Genomic DNA, 19,808 nt, shown 5'->3' with positions numbered 1-19,808 from the left:
GCAGTACACTGTGCACCATCCAGCCTGGGCCCTCAACCCACCTGAGTGGTCAGGGAGTCAAGAGAGACTTTCCAAGCGTGGTGCACAGGAGAGGGTGCTTCTTTGCTACAAGCCCCTCCTCACCCCTATGTAAGGCCTCTCCACGCTGCTTTTTTTTATCTAGCTAGGGAAAGACTGAAGGCAGGAGGAGAAGGGGACAATAGGATGAGATGGTTGGATGGCATCCCTGACTCAATGGACAGGAGTTTGAGTAAATTCCGGGAGTTGGTGATGGACAGGGAGGCCTGGCGTGCTGCAGTCCATGGGGTCACAAAGAGTCAGACACGACTGAGTGACTGAACTGAACTGAGCCTCATCCATAAGTGGAGCTGATATTGTTGCAACATGTAGCTTTTTTTTTGGAGGGGGATGGTTCTTAACAGCAAAAGGAACAGAGAAAAAAGTGTCAAATGAAACAACTTGCTTAAGCAAATTGTTGCAAATTCAATAACTCTCCAGTTTCTTATTGCATTATAGTCTGTTCTGTTATTCTCTTTGGACATTAAAATGGAAAATGTCACATATATTTTTGGCCAAAGAGGGGTTCCCTGGTGGCTCACTGGTGCAGAATCCACCTGCCAGTGCAGGAGATGAGGATTAGATCCCTGGGTTGGGAAGATCCCTGGAGAAGGAAATGGCAACCCACTCCAAAATATCCTTGCCTGGAGAATCCCATGGACAGAGGAGCCTGGCGGGCTACAGTCCATGAGGTCAAGAAGAGTTGGACACAAGTGAGCAACTAAACAACAACAATTTTGTCCAAATAAGGAAAAAATATGTTTACATTTAAGAGGTTAATGCTCAGCCAGATAAATATGAGTATCAGGTAAACAGTCAGATGAATATATTTTCTAGCCTTAGCAGTTTCTGTACTATATCGGCTAGGTAACTGGTTTATTAAACAGACTGAATTCTGTAGAGTTTAAACATATTAATAAGTTTTATTCTTCTCCCACCATTGTTCTCCAGTATGCTCCATCTCAAGTCTGGCTTCAGGCCCAACCATTAATTTATCTAAAGTTTTTTAGGTACTAGGACAGTCTCATTTTGCAGGTATTAAAAAATTCCATTTTAACTTAATAAAAACTTTCATCTCATATCCAGTTCTATGCTTCTGTCCCTCTATCCTATGCAGGCTTGACTAAAGGGTTATGATTTCTCTTTTCTAGCTTCTTTCTACTTCCTCTCTGACCTTCCAAATGCCATTCCAACTTCCCAGATCAGAAAAGAAGAATGTGAAAATCTACTTCAGGTGTTGCAATTTGTGATTCTCAAGCAAATATTGAGTGCTCCATGAGATGGCATTTGTCCACATCCTGCTTTTTTCTCTCATGAGTACTTTGGCTTCTTTGGAGAGTATCCTATCTCCTACTAGCAGGCAGCTTTATCAGCTCTGATCCCAGAAAGCCTATTAAACCTACCTTCTGTAGTGTCTGCTTTGCCCACAATATTATTTCACACTTCTGACCTGCCAAGCTTTAGAAGTACAGTATGTCTTCAAAAACTATTTTGGTCTCTGCTCTAGAAGCATAATGTGGGGCTGGGTCATCCTACAAAATTCTGAAGCTCAACAGCATCCAGCTAGGATGTGAGAAGTAAGCATCTGTACTCTGCAGCAGCTGTTTTGCTTCTTATGTTTCTTAGCTCGAGGGAGGAAATGCCACTCCCACTTTGCTCCTAGTGACAGCTGAGGCTGGAGCGAGATGCCACAGCACATCCGTCTACTAAGCGGACAGCCTCTTCCAACGCATTCCTTGTACTAAATAATCTCATAAAGATGGCTAGAGGAGAGTAATGGGAAAGGGTCATAAGACTGGTTTTCTCCATTTCCTAATAGTTCTGTGGTTTTACCTAGGCAACCTCACTTTAGCATCTGAGGTTACATATGTCTCATCCCACGTCCAGAAAAGACTCATTAAGCTTCCTACTACAATTTCTTTCCCGGTGCATTATCTTTCTACTTCTGATAGGATCTTGCTTTGTTCATATTCTTATTTTCACAGTTCTTGTCCGTGATAATTACTTAGGAAAGTTCATTGAGTTCAAAAGTTATGAAATGAACACAATAAAATACTATTGTAAGATGGAGCTGAATTAGTTTTCTTAGGGGCATGTGGGTTGGCCTTTTAAATGGCATTTAATGTGGCTTTGAAGGCCAGACCAAATGGGACTCAGGTGGAATTATTTATAGGGGCAATTAAAAAATCTACATACTATTGTCAGGCGCTAGAGTGTACAGAGAAAAGGCATAAAGCTGTGAGGGTTTTAAAGGTCTCTCCAGTCTATGATTCTAAAAAAAAAAAAATATGGTATAAAAAAACATAAGCATTCAACTGAAATAATTGGGAAAATCTCAAAGAAAATACTATTAAATGAGCATTATAGCTTTCTTCAACTGAGTAATTTAATTATATTAAATTAAAAAAGTGGTTCTCAGGAACACTAAGAGAAGACAAAGATCATATTAAGAGCAAGCAACAGGCCTCTAAGACCAATCTCAATATTCAGGAAAAAAGAAGCTAATAGTACAGCAGATAGTATTTTTAAATCATGAAACCACTTTGGTTTAGGAGAATGTTTTCTACAAAATGTTTTCAAGAAATATATCTTCAGTTTCAGAGGCACTTTGCAAACAGAGATGGTGATTTTAACAAATGCCCTTCTAAATGAAACATGAGTAATTGTTAGGCATGTCCATTTCTGATTAATAGCAAGGTCAGGGAAGAGCACTGGAAGATTTGAGCACGAAAGACAAAAGTGCAATGAGAGGTTAACAACCCAGGAGTAAATGTGAAACACGCAAGATAGATTTCCCCTGTCTCCCTAGTCCCTATCATACCATATACCAGTCAAAAATCATGAAGCATGTTCCAAGTCCAACATTGAGCACATGCTCTGCATTATAGCATTTAATTCTTATATCAACCCTGTAAAGCAAGAAGGTTTAGTCCCATCTTACAGATGAGAAAACAAAATAGGAGAGTCTTAAAAATTTGCATAAAGTTACCTAGTCAGTAAGTGGCAGACCTGGAATTCTAATCTTGAGCCCAGAATGATGATTCCCAAGTTATCTTCTTCAGCTCTCTCCTTCTTCTTGCTTTTTTTTTCTTTCTTGAGGAATAAACGTCACAGAAAATGAGTGAAGGAAGTACCATTTATTATATATGCTCACCTCCTTTGTTCCTGACTGTTGCTTATTTAGGAGAAGGTTTATAAATCAGAGAAACCTTACATTCTCTAAAGTATCCTAGCAATTAAAATTGTAAATCAAAAATAATATATTACCTAGATTTTCAAATTAAAACAAACTGAGCCAAAATCTTTCATGATATCAATTGTATCATAATTCACATGCTATTAATATTATCAAAACAGTATTATCTAGATTTCTAAAAGGAGAGTCTCTTTGAAGATCACATGTGTACAGATTTATAGTTAACTTTATACATATCATAGAAGACAATTATTTTTTTCTTTTTGAAATAGATAATAACGCTATTCTTCAGTCACTAAGTCATGTTCAACTATTTGTGACCCCATAGACTGCAGTACACCAAGCTTCCCTGTCCTTCACCATCTCCTGGAGTTTGCTCAAATTCATGTACATTGAGTCAGTGATGCTATCTAACCATCTCATCCTCTGTCGTCACTTCTCCTTTCACCTTCAATCTTTCCCAGCATCGGTGTCTTTTTCAGTGAGTCAAGTTCTTCGCATCAGGTGGCCAAAGTATTGGAGCTTCAATATCAGTCCTTCCAGTGAACACCCAGGACTGATCTCCTTTAGGATGGACTGGTTGCATCTCCTTGCTGTCCAAGGGACTCTCAAGAGTCTTCTCCAACACTATAATTCAAAAGCATCAGTTCTTTGGCACTCATCCTTCTTTATGGTCCAACTCTCACCATACATGACTACTGGAAAAACCATAGCTTTGATTATAAGGACCTTTGTCAACAAAGTGATGTCTTTGATTTTTAATACACTGTCTACATTTGTCATAGCTTGTCTCCCAAGGAGCAAGTGTCTTTTGATTTCATGGCTGCAGTCACCAGCTGCAGTAATTTTGAAGCCCAAGAAAATAAAACCTGTCACTGTTTCCACTTTTTCCCCATCTATTTACTATAGAGTAATGGGACTTGATACCATGATCTTAGCTTTTTGAATGCTGAATGTTAAGCCAGCATTTTCACTCTCCTCTTTCACCCTCACCAAGAGGCTCTTTAGTTCCTCTTCACTTTTCTGCCTTTAGAGTCGTATCATCTGCATTTCTGAGATTGTTGCTATTTCTCCCTGCAATCTTGATTTCAGCTTGTGACTCATCCAGTCTGGCATTTTGCATGATATATACTCTGCATAGAAGTTAAATTTATAAATTACATTTCTAGGTACTGTGATATATAATTTTGAAAACCTTAAAAAGTAAGTACTATTATTATCTCCATGAGGAAACTGAAGGACAAAGAGGTTAAGAAGTATTTCAACCAATCAGCTAGAACAGTAAAACTGTTATTAGGTTTTATGATCTTTCTTGGTCCCAGAAGAACACTTTTTTTTACTACTTACACATACCACTTTATCTACCCTATTGATAGGAATGACAGTATTATTTGAACTCCTTAGGAAACACCACTGATTATTTTTTTTAAATTTTGGAAACTCTAATTCTTCTAATAAAGTGGGCTTAAGTGATAATCAGTTAACTGAAATACTTGTATGTTATACACTTCAATTCAGGTAGGAAATTTAGTTGTTGTTGCTTGATTTCCCTCCTGACCTCACCCTCACCATGTAAGTAACCTCTATTCTTTTTTCCTTTCTTTTGTGCTTTTCTGTCCAAAGCAGTTGCTGGATTATGCTCCTAATTTTGTGACTTCTCTCAGATCTCTAGCAAAGCTGTATTATTAAATGAGCCATGTAAACATCTACTATAGTAGATTTGGAAATATTTCACAGAAAAAAAAGAGATTGGTAATTGATTTCATCCTGTATTCTTTTATTGCTGCTGCTGCTGCTGCTAAGTCGCTTCAGTCGTGTCCTAATCTGTGCAACCCCATAGACGGCAGCCCACCAGGTTCCCCTGTCCCTGGGATTCTCCAGGCAAGAACACTGGAGTGGGTTACCATCTCCTTCTCCAATGCATGAAAGTGAAAAGTGAAAGTGAAGTCGCTCAGTCGTGTCCGACTCTTAGCGACCCTGTGGATTGCAGCCTACCAGGCTCCTCTGTCCATGGGATTTCCCAGGCAAGAATACTGGAGTGGTGTGCCATTGCCTTCTCCGATTCTTTTATTAGTTGAATGTTAATTAAAGCATATTTTTAGTGTGACAGATTTTGCTCTGACTACTACACTTACGAAGAGTTCTTTGAAGCACAAGTTTAGCTTCATGCATGCTTAAACTAAGGTAGTATATTTTGGTTGCTCTGAGCATTTGCAACCGAACATATAAAATGAAAAAGGACATCCTGTATCATGCATCAAACCTGCACTGGCGATTTTCCTCACACATGATAATTTACATGCTTCCATGCCATTCTCCCATATCATCCTGTCCTCGCCCTCTCCCATAGAGTCCATAATACTGTTTTATTTATCTGTGTCTCTTTTGATGTCTCCCATACAGGGTTATCTTTACTGATTGACTAAATACCATATATATGTGTTAGTATACTGTATTGGTGTTTTTCTTTCTGGCTTACTTCACTCTGTATAATAGGCTCCAGTTTCATCCACCTCATTAGAACTGATTCGAATGTATTCTTTTTAATGGCTGAGTAATATTCCATTGTGGAGAAGGCAATGGCACCCCACTCCAGTACTCTTGCCTGGAAAATCCCATGGATGGAGGAGCCTGGTAGGCTACAGTCCATGGGGTCGCTAAGAGTCAGACATGACTGAGTGACTTCACTTTCACTTTTCCCTTTCATGCACTGGAGAAGGAAATGGCAACCCACTCCAGTATTCTTGCCTGGAGAATCCTAGGGACGGCGGAGCCTGGTGGGCTGCCGTCCATGGGATCGCACAGAGTCGGACATGACTGAAGCGACTTAGCAGTAGCAATATTCCATTGTGTATATGTACCACAGCTTCCTTATCCATTCGTCTGCTCGGGGCTGGTGCACCAGGATGGCCTGGAGGAATGGGATGGGGAGGGAGGTGGAAGGGGGGTTCTGGAAGGTGAAAACATATACACCCATGGTGGATTCATGTCAATGTATGGCAAAACAAATAAATAAATAAAAGAAATATGAGAAAAAAAAAAGGACGAAAGTCTACATTTTAACATGCCAGACAAGGCACTAAAACAGCAAGGCATTTATAGATTATTGGAAAAGTATTAATCACATTATTCAGTCATGGAAGAGTAATGTTCAAAAAGAAATTCAGAAGAATCAGTGAAAGTGAAAGTGTTAGCCCCTCAGTCGTGTCTGACTCTTTGCGACCCCATGGATTGTAGCCCACCAAGGCTCCTCTGCCCATGTGATTCTCCAGGCAAGAATGCCGGAATGGGTTGCCATGCCCTCCTCCAGGGAGTCTTCCCAACCCAGAGATCAAGTCCCCAGGTCTCCTGCAATGGAGGCAAATTCTTTAACATCTGAGTGACCAGGGAAGCCCAGAGTGAACCCATTAACAGTGCATGTAAACTTGATTCTCTAAACTAATAATCTCATGGCATTTATCAGTAGCCAACTGAGGGAGAGAGAAATCTAGCTGCATAAATCTAAATCAGAATTTGATTATATTTAAATATATTTGGTTTTAAGTAAATGTGTATTTTTCTGAACTCAATGAAGGCATTTATTACATGTTTGATCATATTAATTGTTTGCTTCTAATAAGAATTGTAGAACTTTTACAACAGAAGGACTCTGAAAATTAAGGTATATCTCTACATATCATGAGCATGTTGTTTTATAAATAAAGGATATAATTAAAATCAGTGGACTCCAAAGTGTTGACTGCAGAGATAACTGTGTGCCATCAACTTGAAAAAGAAATGAATGAGCATGGGTTCCACTGATCATCTGCATGTAATTAGGAAATTTAAGCTAATTAGAATCAGAGTGCTCATTTCAAACATTGTGATCCTGACAGCAGAACACACTGCCTGAGTTATATCTATTAAAGCCTTAGGTCTTCTTTTTTGTTTGTTTTTCCAGTTTTATTGAGATATAATTGATAGATAACACTATATTAAAAGTGAACAACATAATGATTTTATATATTTGTATATTACAAGATGATTATCATAATAAATTTAGTTAATATTAATCACCTCACACAGTTATGTTTTTCCTTATGATGAGAACTTTTAAGATATGCTCTCAGCAATATTCAACTATATGATAACAGTATTGTTAACTGTAGTCACCAAGTCTTCCCAGAACTTATTTATCTTGCATCCGGAAGTTGGTACCACATTTGGCCATTTCCTCAACCCCTATCCTCACCTCTGGTGATCAATTCGTTCTCTGTTCCTACCAGTTCCATTTTTTTAAGATTCCACGTGTAAGTGAGATCATACGATATTTGTCATTCCCTGTCCAGCTTATTTCACTTAAGGCAATACCCTCTATGTCCATCCATGTTGTTGCAAATGGTCGGGTTACTTTCTTTGTATGACTGAATAGTATTTCATTATATTATAATACACTATATATTTTTTATCCATTCATTGATCAATGGACATTTAGGTTATTTCCCTGTCTTTAAAGCCTCAAGTTTTCTGTTACCATTTCAGTTACTATTTTCTGATACTATTTCCTATTTTATCTAGCAAGCCTGTTGTAGAAAAAACAGTTAGTGCTTATACACTAACTTATACATTTATACATAACTTATAAGTTATAAACTTATACATAAACTATTAAAACACAATGCTCTATAATGCCTCTTTTGTATCATTTATTATACATTAAAGGGCTTCTCTTGTGGCTCAGCTGGTAAAGAATCCACCTGCAATGTGGGAGACCTGGGTTCACAATCCCCTGGAGAAGGGAACGGCTACCCACTCCACTATTCTGGCTTGGAGAATTCCATGGACTGTTTAGTCTATGGGGTTGCAAAGAGTCAGACACGACTGAGTGACTTTCACTTTCATTATACATTAAAATTGGATAAACTTACTTACTTAAGATGAAGCTGAATATGGGTTTCCATGGTAGCTGAGATGGTAAAGAATCCAACTGCAAAGTGAGAGACCTGCGTTGGGAAGATCCCCTGGAGAGGTGAATAGTTACCCACTCCAGTGTTCTTGCCTGGAGAATTCCATGGACAGAAGAGCTTGTCAAGCAAAGAGACAGACACTACTGAGTGACTTTCATTTCACTACCTTAAAAGAAACTGATAGCAGTAGGAAGACTTCAAAGACTAATTTTATATGATAAAAGAAATTTTACAAAATCTAGGTCAAGTATGGATAATTTGACAAGGAATTTTCCCATACAAAAACAAATTAAATTTTGCTTTCTTGGTTCCTCAAAGTGGAAATTTTCACCACACTTTTCATTAGTTTCTTTTTATTTTTTTTTCTCAGAAAGGTAAAATCTTTGAAAACTCTCAATATGTTTTCTAAAAAATAAAAGCATTAATAGACTATGGGATAGTACTACCAAAGCTCCAGAAGAAAGTTTTGACATCAAAGCATCACTTGTATTTCATCCTACTCATATGTCTTTAATGAACTTCAAGAAATACTCACAAAAGAGCCTACAGCCTACTCACAAACCCTAAGCTAGAGGTTCCAAGCATTCTCTTTTTAGATGATGTTTGGGGCTGAATAAAACAGAAAAGGGCTTTCAGTGCCTAGTTTTTCCACAAAATCCATGATTGTGGGGAGAGTATCTTCAAAGAAAAATATTCAAGATCCTAAAGTTAGGGTATAAACAAGTAATTACAATATAATAGATGAAGTAGGTGGCTCTGGTAGCTATTACTTGAATATTATTTAGCTATTAATTGTCAGAGATGAATGTGAAACATATTTGTGTGTGGATAACTTTTTATTTTTTTTATAAACAAATGATACTAAGAGAGGCCATAGTGGCACAATATCAACAAATTAACTTGTCCACACTATTTATTTGACTGTGCATTGATGGTCACAGTATTAAGAACTCTGACATAAGCCACTGAGGGTATATTTGGAATTGTGTATCTCTGCCCTTTTACACACACAGTTAAACCAGTCCTCCTCCTCCAGTCCTCCTCATAGGAGGAGGTGTTATCCATACCATACACCAGAAAAAAAGAAATTTTGAACTAGTACTGTATAACAGTGATTTTGAGACCTGGTATCAAGGCACACTGCTATGTCATTATTTGTTACATGCAGCCATAACTTATGACTATTAGTAAAACACTCAAGTCATCTGCCTGTTCTTCATATAAATCAGGACCTATTCACTACTATTGCTCTAATGCCATCATTTTTCTTAGTTGAATCACTTGTAATTTCTTGACTGAGAGACAAAAGGGTATCCATTTCCATATAATACTGAGGGAGTACATGAGAGTGAATCCCACAGGTGAATAATTTTTGACATGCATGTAACTATGAAAGAAGAAGGAAAGATTGGTCACTGCTTCTGTATATATCCTTCTACACGAGCAAGACAAAAACTGACATTCATGGAGAACATGGCCAAGGAAATGAAATTGGGACCCTGGTGAATAAAAGTCATTTAATTCAACAGACGCAATGATGGTGCTCTTTCCCACCTCCATGGTCCAGGGAGAATTGTTTTTTCCCTTCTAGTAGCATCAGTTTTTCTAGTATATAAAATGCTATATGAATATCTGCCAGTAATTAATAGCCTTTCATCCAAGTAGGTAATATATGAAAGTTAATTTGTTATTTATGAGTATATCAAGATCATTTAAAACTATATGCTGAGATATAAAGGTAACACTAAAGTGTAAAATTGCTAATGCAGGTTCATAGCCTGGAAAAGGTTTTCTTTTAATAGTTTTCTTCATTTCACAGTTATTCCTTTGAAAATATTCCCTTTCAACTACAAACATATTTTGTGGTTTGGTACAGTGAAGGGGAAATTTATTTCTTTGACACATTTATTCTTTTAATAATTACATATTTGTAAAAGTTTCACCAAGTATCTATATATTTTTCAGTTTTCAGAGAGATTCATTCTTTTTTTTTTTAATATGTAATCATTTATATAGGTTCTCACTCCATGGAACTATTGCTAAGATTTCTTTATAAGGACTTACTATATAGCACAGGTCCTCTACTCATTACTCTATAATGGGAAAAGAATCCTAGAAAGACAGGATATATGTTTATGTATAACAGATTCACTTTGCAATACACCTGAAACTGACAGAATATTATAAATAAGCTATGTGTGCTTAGTCACTCACTTGTGTCCAACTTTTTGCGACCCCATAGACTGTAGTCTGCCAGGTTCCTCTGTCCATGGAATTCTCCAGGCAAGAATACTGGAGTGGGTTGCCATGCCCTCCTCCAGGGGATCTTCCCAGTCCAGGGTTTGAACCCAGGTCCCCACTCCAATAAAAATATTAAAGAAGAAAAGGAATTACATTTACTCTTCAAAATCGACTATAATTGGCATTTTCCATGAAAAAAAAAAAAAGAATAAAGACTAGTTTTTAGCTGGGGAAAAAAATTGTTTAAACTGGAGCTTCCTGGGAGTTCTAGTAAAGCCCTAAGGCTAATGTCTACCTGTGGGGTTTCCAGAGCTCTGCAAGCCCTGGATCACAGAAGATTCACATGATTAGAAAGGAAAAAAATGTGGAGCATGAAGCTTAGCTAATCATTAGTAGATGTCCTTGACTATAGTGTTAATTATGATTTGGACCTTATAAACCACAGAGCATTTACAAGACAATAATTAGTTTGGAGATGCAGTATATGGCCATGAAAAATATATGCCAAACACTCCCACAGAAATTTGAAAGCAGGGTATCCATCACAAAAGTTTTGTTTTAATACTGAATAAGACCATTCTGCGGAGAAGGCAATGGCACCCCACTCCAGTACTCTTGCCTGGACAATCTCATGGATGGAGGAGCCTGGTAGGCTACAGTCCACGGGGTCGCAAAGAGTCAGACATGACTGAGCAACTTCACTTTCACTTTTCACTTTCATGCATTGGAGAAGGAACTGGCAACCCACTCCAGTGTTCTTGCCTGGAGAATCCCAGGGACGGGGGAGCCTGGTGGGCTGCCGTCTATGGGGTCGCACAGAGTCGGACACAACTGAAGCGACTTAGCAGCAGCAGCAAGACCATTCTGACTTCAAACAAATTTTGATCTGTTTATTTGGAAATATTACCCAACCAGGTAGAATTATGATGCATTCTTATTGTAGGGACACTTCAAGTGTGCATTGTCCTCACTCATGGCCCATTTTTAACCACAGTTCCAAAGACAGCGCCCACCAATGTAAGTGGAAGAAGTGGAAGGAGGCACGAGCTGGTCATCGCCTGGGAGGTAAGAAAGCCCACTCAGATGTCAGGCCGCGATTCCTTAGAACAGAAAGCTACACAGAGGGTATGAGTACCTGGTACAGAGTAACTGTGCAATTTTTGTTTGAGATTACAAATAGGATTACAAAACACTTTTAGCATACATTACTCACATGAATATTTCCAACATGAACCTTTCATACCAAGTCTCAAGTCCCATCCTGTCATATGGGCTCTCTTGGAATAAAGTTTGAATAATTAAAACATGTCCTCTCTCAAATTAGTTCAGATGTTAGTTTGGCTCAGTTTAATGTTTGATTACTTCACAGTTGACATTTTGTGGGGTAAAACCGTTGAGGTTTTTCTGGAGTAGAGCCTGGGTTATCTAATTCATCCTATACAATAATCCTACCAGTGGTGATAATTTTCCCTGTTTTCTAAATTATGAAACTGATACGCAGTTTGAGTACTTTCCTGAGAAACAGTAGAACTGGGATTTTTATAACAAAATCCTTGTTCTTTTGTATCCCTCACCATCTGACCCCCAAAATTCCTTCTGTCAAAGGAAAGGAGTGGGGATGAAAACCTGTGAGAGGTACATTTTCTTTGCATAAAAGCCACTTTCCTTCTCGGATGTTAACTTACTCTATTATTAAATATAGCTTTGTAGCTCACAGACCAATGCCTTAGATAGTGGAGATGGAAATGCCTATTGGAGAAAACTGAACTAATCCCTGACCATCTCTAAGAACAATGAAAGAATGTACAAAAAAAAAGAAAAACTTCCTTCCCCAATAGTAAATCTTCCATGAGCACATCCTCTGACCTGTTCCTCTGTTCATTCTCTTCTTCTTCAATAAAACTTTATGTCTTGCTTTTGATTTCTGCAGAGGTGTTAACTTCCCAATTCCTGACCTTCACTGAGATCATATCTCTCTAAATGGAATTTCCTTCCCTGTCAGTTTTGTGTCTTACTCAGCTTGGGCTACTGCAACAAAAATGCTGTAGACTGGGTGGCTTATAAACAACAGAAATTTGTTTCTCACAGTTCTGAACGTTGGAAGACCAGTTCTAGAACACACAGGTGGGTTCAGGTCTAGTGAGGGCCTGCTTCCTGGTGCTCACAGCACCATCTTCTCACTGTGGGCAGAAGAGCTCTCTAGAGTCTCTATTGCTAGGGCACTAATCTGACTCATGAGTACTGCATTCTCATAACTAAATCACCTACCCAAAATCCATCTCCTAATACAATCACATGCGGGGTTAGGAATTATCACATAAACTGGTGGGGTGGGGTTAGGGGAGAGGATATAAACATTTAGTATATAGTACTTTGATATGATAGGCTTTGTCTCTTTTCCTCCATTCAACACATAGTTTTTCCTCAAATCAAAATTTTTTTTAAAAAGTAACAAATATTTGTGTGTGTTAAATTACTTGAGTCACGTCCAACTCTTTGCAACCCTATGGACAGTAGCCTTCCAGGCTTCTCTGTCCATGGGATTCTCCAGAAGAATACTAAAATACTAGAGTGGGTAGCCATGCCCTCCTCCAGGCTATCTTCCCAACCCAGGGATCAAACCTTCGGCTCTTGAGACTCCTGCATTGCCAGCAGATTCTTTACTGCTGAGCCACCATCTATTGGATATCTATCTGTCAAACATTGTCCTAGGCAATGGCTGGTAACTGCTCCATTGACTAACTAGTTAATCACAATTGCACAATGCAACTGATGCCCATTTAACAAATTTAAATGTGGGAATTCTCTTGCAGTCCAGTGGTTAGGGCTCCAGTCTTCCACTGCAGAGGATGTGGGTTGGGGAACTATGATCCAGTATATGATGCCATGTCACCACAAAAACAAAAATTAAAGAATTTAAATATAAGTCATATGGTACAAGCTTCTTGAGCATATACTGTATTTTAATCATTCTAATTTTTCATATGTTAGTAAAGCACAAAAGTAATTAAGAAAAATACTAAAAAAAGAAAAACAAAAAGGTCTTACATTAATCTCTCCTAAATTTTCTGAGCAAAGACCTCTGCAGAGCATTACCAGTGACAAGATTTTCCCAACCACCAGACCATATGACAATTTTCACCAACATGTTAAGTTCTAGTGTGAAATCCAAGGACCTTTGTTTCATATACATGACTAATTGTAGTAAATTTGTCTCATTTCAGGAGTTTTCAGTACTCTTGATAATTTTCTTAAATATCAACTGATACCATTTAATTTTTTATCTTTTACCTTTAAAGGCTTTTAAATTTCCAACAACTGCCAAGTGATTACATTATGTTGGCTTTCAATGTACTAGAAAGTTTAGAGAATCTCTTTTGTTCTAGTTATCTATAATTTAAAAAAATTAAAGACTGGAATAAATAGGTTTTTTGACCAGTTATTTTGCTGATAATTAATTGCATTTTTCTTCTCTAGCCAGTATCTGAAGAGTTTCAGAATGGGGAAGGCTTTGGCTATATTGTGGCTTTCAGGCCCAATGGAACACGTGGCTGGAAGGAAAAGATGGTGACATCCTCTGAAGCTTCAAAATTCATCTATCGAGATGAAAGTGTCCCTCCTCTTACTCCCTTTGAAGTGAAGGTTGGAGTTTATAACAATAAAGGGGATGGACCTTTCAGTCAAATTGTTGTCATATGTTCAGCTGAAGGAGGTCAGTTTTATGATCCTTATTTTCATTTAACATTTTAATATTTTACTTTGGTAACTGAATGTGACATTATTGTATTATTAGAAAATACAGATATACAAAAAGAGAAAATAAAAAACCCATAAAACAAAACTTACCCATAGATCCACTAAACTTTTTAGATATATTTTTCCAAAATTTTTCCAAATGAGTTTTATTGAAAAAAATTGATCATTCCATATATTAATACTTTGCTTTAGGTTCTTCATGCCCCACTGATATATGGCAAATATCTTTCCATGATAATAACAATATTAGTAATGCCTGTTATGTAGTCTATTCTGTGACTGTGTAGACATTTAACTATTCTTCTTTGGTTTGAAATTTAGATCATTTTCTATTTTAACCCACAAAAATTTAAATTAATATCAAATGTATTTAAATAAATACTCCAATAAATATTTGTTCCTAACATCATACACAAAACATTGTACTGATAAGGAAATATCGGACAGGGTTTTTTGTTGCAAGCTTTTCACACATGGTATCATTAAATCCTCACAACAATCTTGATTAATAGTCATTATAAACCCCATTATAGGGAAAAAGAAACTGAAGTTCAGGAAAATTAAGGAACTTGCTGAAAGAGTTACATAGTTTGTAACTGAGAGTTAAACCCATTGCTGCCAATCATTAAATCCTTGATTTGTCTATAGCAAGCTGCCATCATATGCATAACCTTGTTCAATCTCAATATAAAACTACTAGGTAGTGAAACTGATAAACATCTTTTACTATTGTGATTATGCAACTATTATTCACTTAATACCATTGTATTATGATTAGTCAACAGAAAATAATAGAATTCTGTATCATTAAAACTACCATTTAATAGGGAAAAAAAGCTACCAGGTAGGCAGGACCTGGGCAGTATACCCATTTTATAGACAGTAAGGTGTTGCATTTACTTGCAGGGCCAACTGAAATTCTGCACTTGCATTGAAGAAAGACTATGATGTTATTCACAGTCAATATTATTGACCGGTTATTATAGTCAATAGGTGGTAGTACTAGAGTGCCAACTCAGCTTTCTACATCAAAATCTTTGGTTCTTTCAAGGTTTAATACAAAAATGCACTTTCTGAGAGGAAACTTGACAGAACTAACTCCCCACAGTTAGCTTTTCCACATAGTCTTTCTTCAGTTCAAGCGCAGAATTTCAGTTGGCCCTGAAAGTGAATACGATGCCTTACAGTCTCCAAACTTGACAGCCAACTGAGCTAATGCTCCACCAGAGACAGCACAGATTTGGCCTTCCAAATAATTACTGCTTTTATAAACTGATCCTTTTATTTCCATTGTGCCCGCATGTGTGACTTGAATAGCTCAAAAGGTTTATCAATCTTTTTGGTACTGGGCATTCATGGGGGTAAATAAATAACGTCTTTTGAATATTGAAATACAAAGGTAGTGTCTGGTTTATGTAAGATGTAGTTTTTCAGTACCAGCTCCCCTGTTTTTTGTGATACAGAGGCAAATTTTGAAGCCCAGGTAGAACATTTACCTTAGTATAAAAATGACCAAGGAAGTGAAGAGTCAAGTAAAACCAAAGAACCACAAGTGTCCTAATGAGATATTCATGTACTTATTGTTGTTTAGTCACTAAGTTGTGTCCAACTCTTTGTGACCCCAGGGACCGTAGCCTACCAGGCTCCTCCGTCCATGAGATTTCCCAGGCAACAATACTGGATGGAGTGGGTTGCCATTTTCTTTTCCAGGGGATCTTCCTGACCCGGGAATCGAACATGCATCTCCTACATTGGCAGATGGATCCTTTACCTTTGAGCCACTGGGGAAGACCATTCATGCACTTAGCATCTCAAATTTGTGATGTGTTTTCAGATAGTATATCCACTCTCCATATTACTTATATTAACTCTTTCAATCAAATGTGAGGTAGGAATCTCAAGTTACAATTTACTTTTAGGAAACTGAGGCTCAGAGGCTAAGTAACATGCTAAATTCCCAGTAAAGGGAATTGTCCCAGTAAAGGACAATAATTGTAACTTTTGTAACTCTAGTAACTGTAGTTACCTAAGTAACTCAGTAAGTTACTTAAGTAAGCTACTTAAGTGTAGTGACAGGACTGGGGTTTGAACCCAGGTCTGTATGACTCCAAAACTAATGCTTTTAGTCACTAACCTGTATCATCTCATCAGCAATGTTTTTAATGATAATATTTTGCTACTCTTTTATGTTATTGTATATAATATTTTGTATCATTTGTTATGCATGTGGCCCAAAAGGTCACATGAGATGAATTGTAGAGCTTTGTGAACATGATTTGCATGGTAACACCAGTGCTGCCTTTGAGAAATGCAAATTTATACATACCTTGTCAACATTTGCTTAAAATTAAATTATAGTAGCCACCATGGGTTGTTTACCCTGTTTCCTTAAATTTGAAACAGTTTGCTTTAGAGATTCCTCTTTCTAGCTAGATAGAAAATATGCACATTTTCAAAGACACTGAAGCTGTTGCTGTAACATATTTCATAGTAACACTTCATTTATTTTGCCTGACTGAAATATGAAAGATATAAGGAAAATTAAATCTGGATAGAGCCTGCCTTTGTTCTGACACCAAAATTAAAACATATATTTAGCATTTGCTCACTAATTAAATTTGCTAACTTGGAACTTCATGTGTAAATATTAATAGAGCTTTAGCACCGTTACATTGTGTCAACCAGGAAAAGTAGGATAATGAAAGGAAGAGAGAGTATTTGCCTGGAGTGGGCAGAGCTTCAGATGGAAGCTCACACTAACTTGAAAGCCTTTGGCAGTTTTTTTTCACCTCTCTGAGCCTTGCCTTCTTCCACTTTAAAAGTGGAAATCTATAATATCGCTGGGAGCCATTGCAAATCTAAGGCTGAAATTCTGTTATTCTATTTTCTGAAAAATTCTTTTACATTTTAGTTGTCCCAGACTAAGCAGTAATAATCCAGTTTTGTTCTAGAATAAAATCAGGGAAGGGACTTCCCTGGTGGTCCAGTGGCTAAGGCTCCAATCTCCCAATGCAGGGGTCCTGGGTTCAATCCCTCGTCAGGCAGCTAGATCCCAGGTGTTGCAACTAAGACCCAGCGAAGTTTAATGGGTGATTTTGGGCTTCCCAGTTGGCACAGTGGTAAAGAATCTGCCTGCCAAAGCAGGAGAAGCAAGAGACATGGGTTTGATTCCTGGGTCTATGAGATGCCCTGAAGTAGGAACTGGCAGCCCACTCTAGTATTCTGGTTTGGAGAATCCCAGGGACAGAGGAGCCTGGCTGGCTATAGTCCATGTGGTAGCAAAGAGTCAGACACCATTGAGCACACACACAAACAGGGAAGTCAACATCCTTTTCAGTCACTTGGCAAACTATTGGAAAAGGAGTGGACATTTTCAAGATTGGAAAATTTAAAAAAGAGTCAAGGGCTGTAATAAACTAATAAAAATAGAATATTGTACTCATGCCCGAGCAGAGTCCTCTCGTCCATGTCTGTGGACGTTCACAGAGATTCACAGTGAGCCCTTGTCATCATACTCTTGCCCAAAGCCCAAATATCTGATTGAGACTGTATTTCTCCATAAGACCAATTCTGTTTCTTTGTTCTTCCATTAACCTAGTGCACCTGTTTATCACCTCAGAAGCCCTCTTTATCCTTAAATAAAGTGAAGAACAAGAGTAGGGGGACTAGTTTTCTCTCCCCTTTTACGGGCGTAGTTTCTTCCCTTTATTCGTGACGCAGCTACTCATCTAGGGTACCAGGAAGATGGTATCGCCTTTTCAGAGCTGACACCAAGCCATGGAGAGAAACGTGCCAGGTGCCATATCAAAGGCAGCCACCAGATTTCATGTTTATGGAGGGAAGCACGGAACACAAGGACTTCAAGGCACACCCGACAGTACTAGCTCTCAACCCGGTTCCCCTGGCACATCCGCAATGGATGGCATTCACACCCAGAACACACTTCCGTAAGTGGTTGTGTGCACTTCCCATGTCCTTCGTCTTTTTCCTTTCCTCTCCAGAAACCTTTTGGAATGTGAGCGAGGCATACCTCACTCACAAGGCCTTATTGAAGGCAAAACCTTGAATGTGATCTTCTATAGAAGGAATCATCCTTTATACACATAGATAGTTAGTAAATCACTTAGGAAATGATTCTCACCACTCCAAGGTTGACTATTGCCCTAAAGTACTGTCAGAAATTACTGGGCTTCCCTGCTGGCCCATAGGGTAAAGAATCCACCTGCAATGCAGGAGCTCTGGGTCTGATCTATGGGTAGGGAGGATCCCCTGGGGAAGGGAATGGCAACCCACTCCAATATTCTTGCCTGGAGAATCCCATGAACAGAGGAGCCTTGTCGTCTACAGTCTATGGGGTCACAAAGACTCCGACAGGACTGAGCAACTAACACTTTCACTGTCAGAAAACCTCCAAATGCTTTTTGTTTTTTATTTTTTTTCTGTTAACATCCTTGAGACTCTGAAACCTTTCAAGGTTTGCACAATGGAAGTAACCCTGAATGACTCTTTCAACGACAGGCAGCATCCGATATAAAGCTAGGAGGAAAGAGGTTTGCCTGCTAGGACTTCCACACATTGTGGACATGTATCAGTTGTTTATATCCTTTGAATCAAGCAAAAGCTATGTGCATTCCAAGCCTGGTTTGACTTCAGGTCTCATGGTCCCCCACCTCCGGGATCTGGTACCTGATGGAGCTGATGTAACAGTCATAAAAGAAGTAAAGTGTACAATAGACAGAAGCCACTCGAATCACCCTGAAACAATCCCTGACCCCGGCCTTGAAAGAACTGTCTTCCATAAAATGGGGCCCCTGCTGCCAAAAATATGGGGGGCCACTCCATGCAATACTCTCAGATTGGAAACAATCCTATTTTTTTTTAAAGAATAGCAAAGTTACAACATAACTGATTTTAAAGTGCATAGTACAAGTGATAAAAAGCAATTTTTTTTTCCAACATGAGAAATCAAATCAGCCTTAAGTTCTGCATTTCTAGAAATACCTTTTAATTAAACTTATATCTGTTTTCCACTTATTTCTTGTTACTATAGCTTTGGAAAGAAACAGAGAATTCAATACATCTGATAGAAAATTAGAGGGAACTTTAATATAGATTAATTGTCAGTTGAAAATTTTATTTATACATAACGTGCTTTAGCCTTTTCTAGTTTTTTTTTGGGGGGGGTGTCTTTTTCCTTATATGCAAACAAATGTGTGGCTTTTACTTTTTATTAAAGTCAGAAGCTTCTTCTTGCTTGCAGAAAATGATATGCAATTATCCTCTTGCAAATTGAGCTACCATAGCTCAAATTAAAACCTGACTTTCATGGGGTGTTATTCTGCAGATCAGAATAGCTGAAACTGAGCTCAGTGGGATTTATGTGAACTTGAAAATTAATAAATTGGCATATTAGTTGTAAAATACAAGGAATAATTTCCTGTCTTTGCCAGATGATCCATTTGGATTAGTGCCTATAAAAGTTCAACTACAGCTGTCTTCACTGAATTTTTAAATAATGAAACCATAGCCCTTCTCCCAAGGGGTTTATTAAACTGTCCTTTGACTAATGCTGTTGCCCACCCCTCCTGGGAAGTCAAATGTATAATCAATAT

General features: G+C 38.0%; 1 protein-coding gene across 1 annotated transcript in view; it reads left to right on the top strand.

The window, feature by feature from the left end:
• The window catches only part of CNTN5 (contactin 5), a 1,514,795-nt gene that overhangs the window by 1,439,928 nt on the left and 55,059 nt on the right, over nt 1–19,808 (top strand). The window contains exons 20-21 of the mRNA XM_081545335.1: nt 11,435–11,505; nt 13,918–14,152. Of these exons, the coding sequence (XP_081401461.1) occupies nt 11,435–11,505; nt 13,918–14,152 (306 nt within the window). The remainder of the gene's footprint in view (nt 1–11,434; nt 11,506–13,917; nt 14,153–19,808) is intronic.

This window comes from Giraffa tippelskirchi, chromosome 11 (genome assembly GCF_054371585.1).
Source record: "Giraffa tippelskirchi isolate mGirTip1 chromosome 11, T2T-mGirTip1v1.2.pri, whole genome shotgun sequence".
NCBI lineage: Eukaryota > Metazoa > Chordata > Mammalia > Artiodactyla > Giraffidae > Giraffa > Giraffa tippelskirchi.
This window is presented reverse-complemented; position numbering and strand designations above follow the sequence as displayed.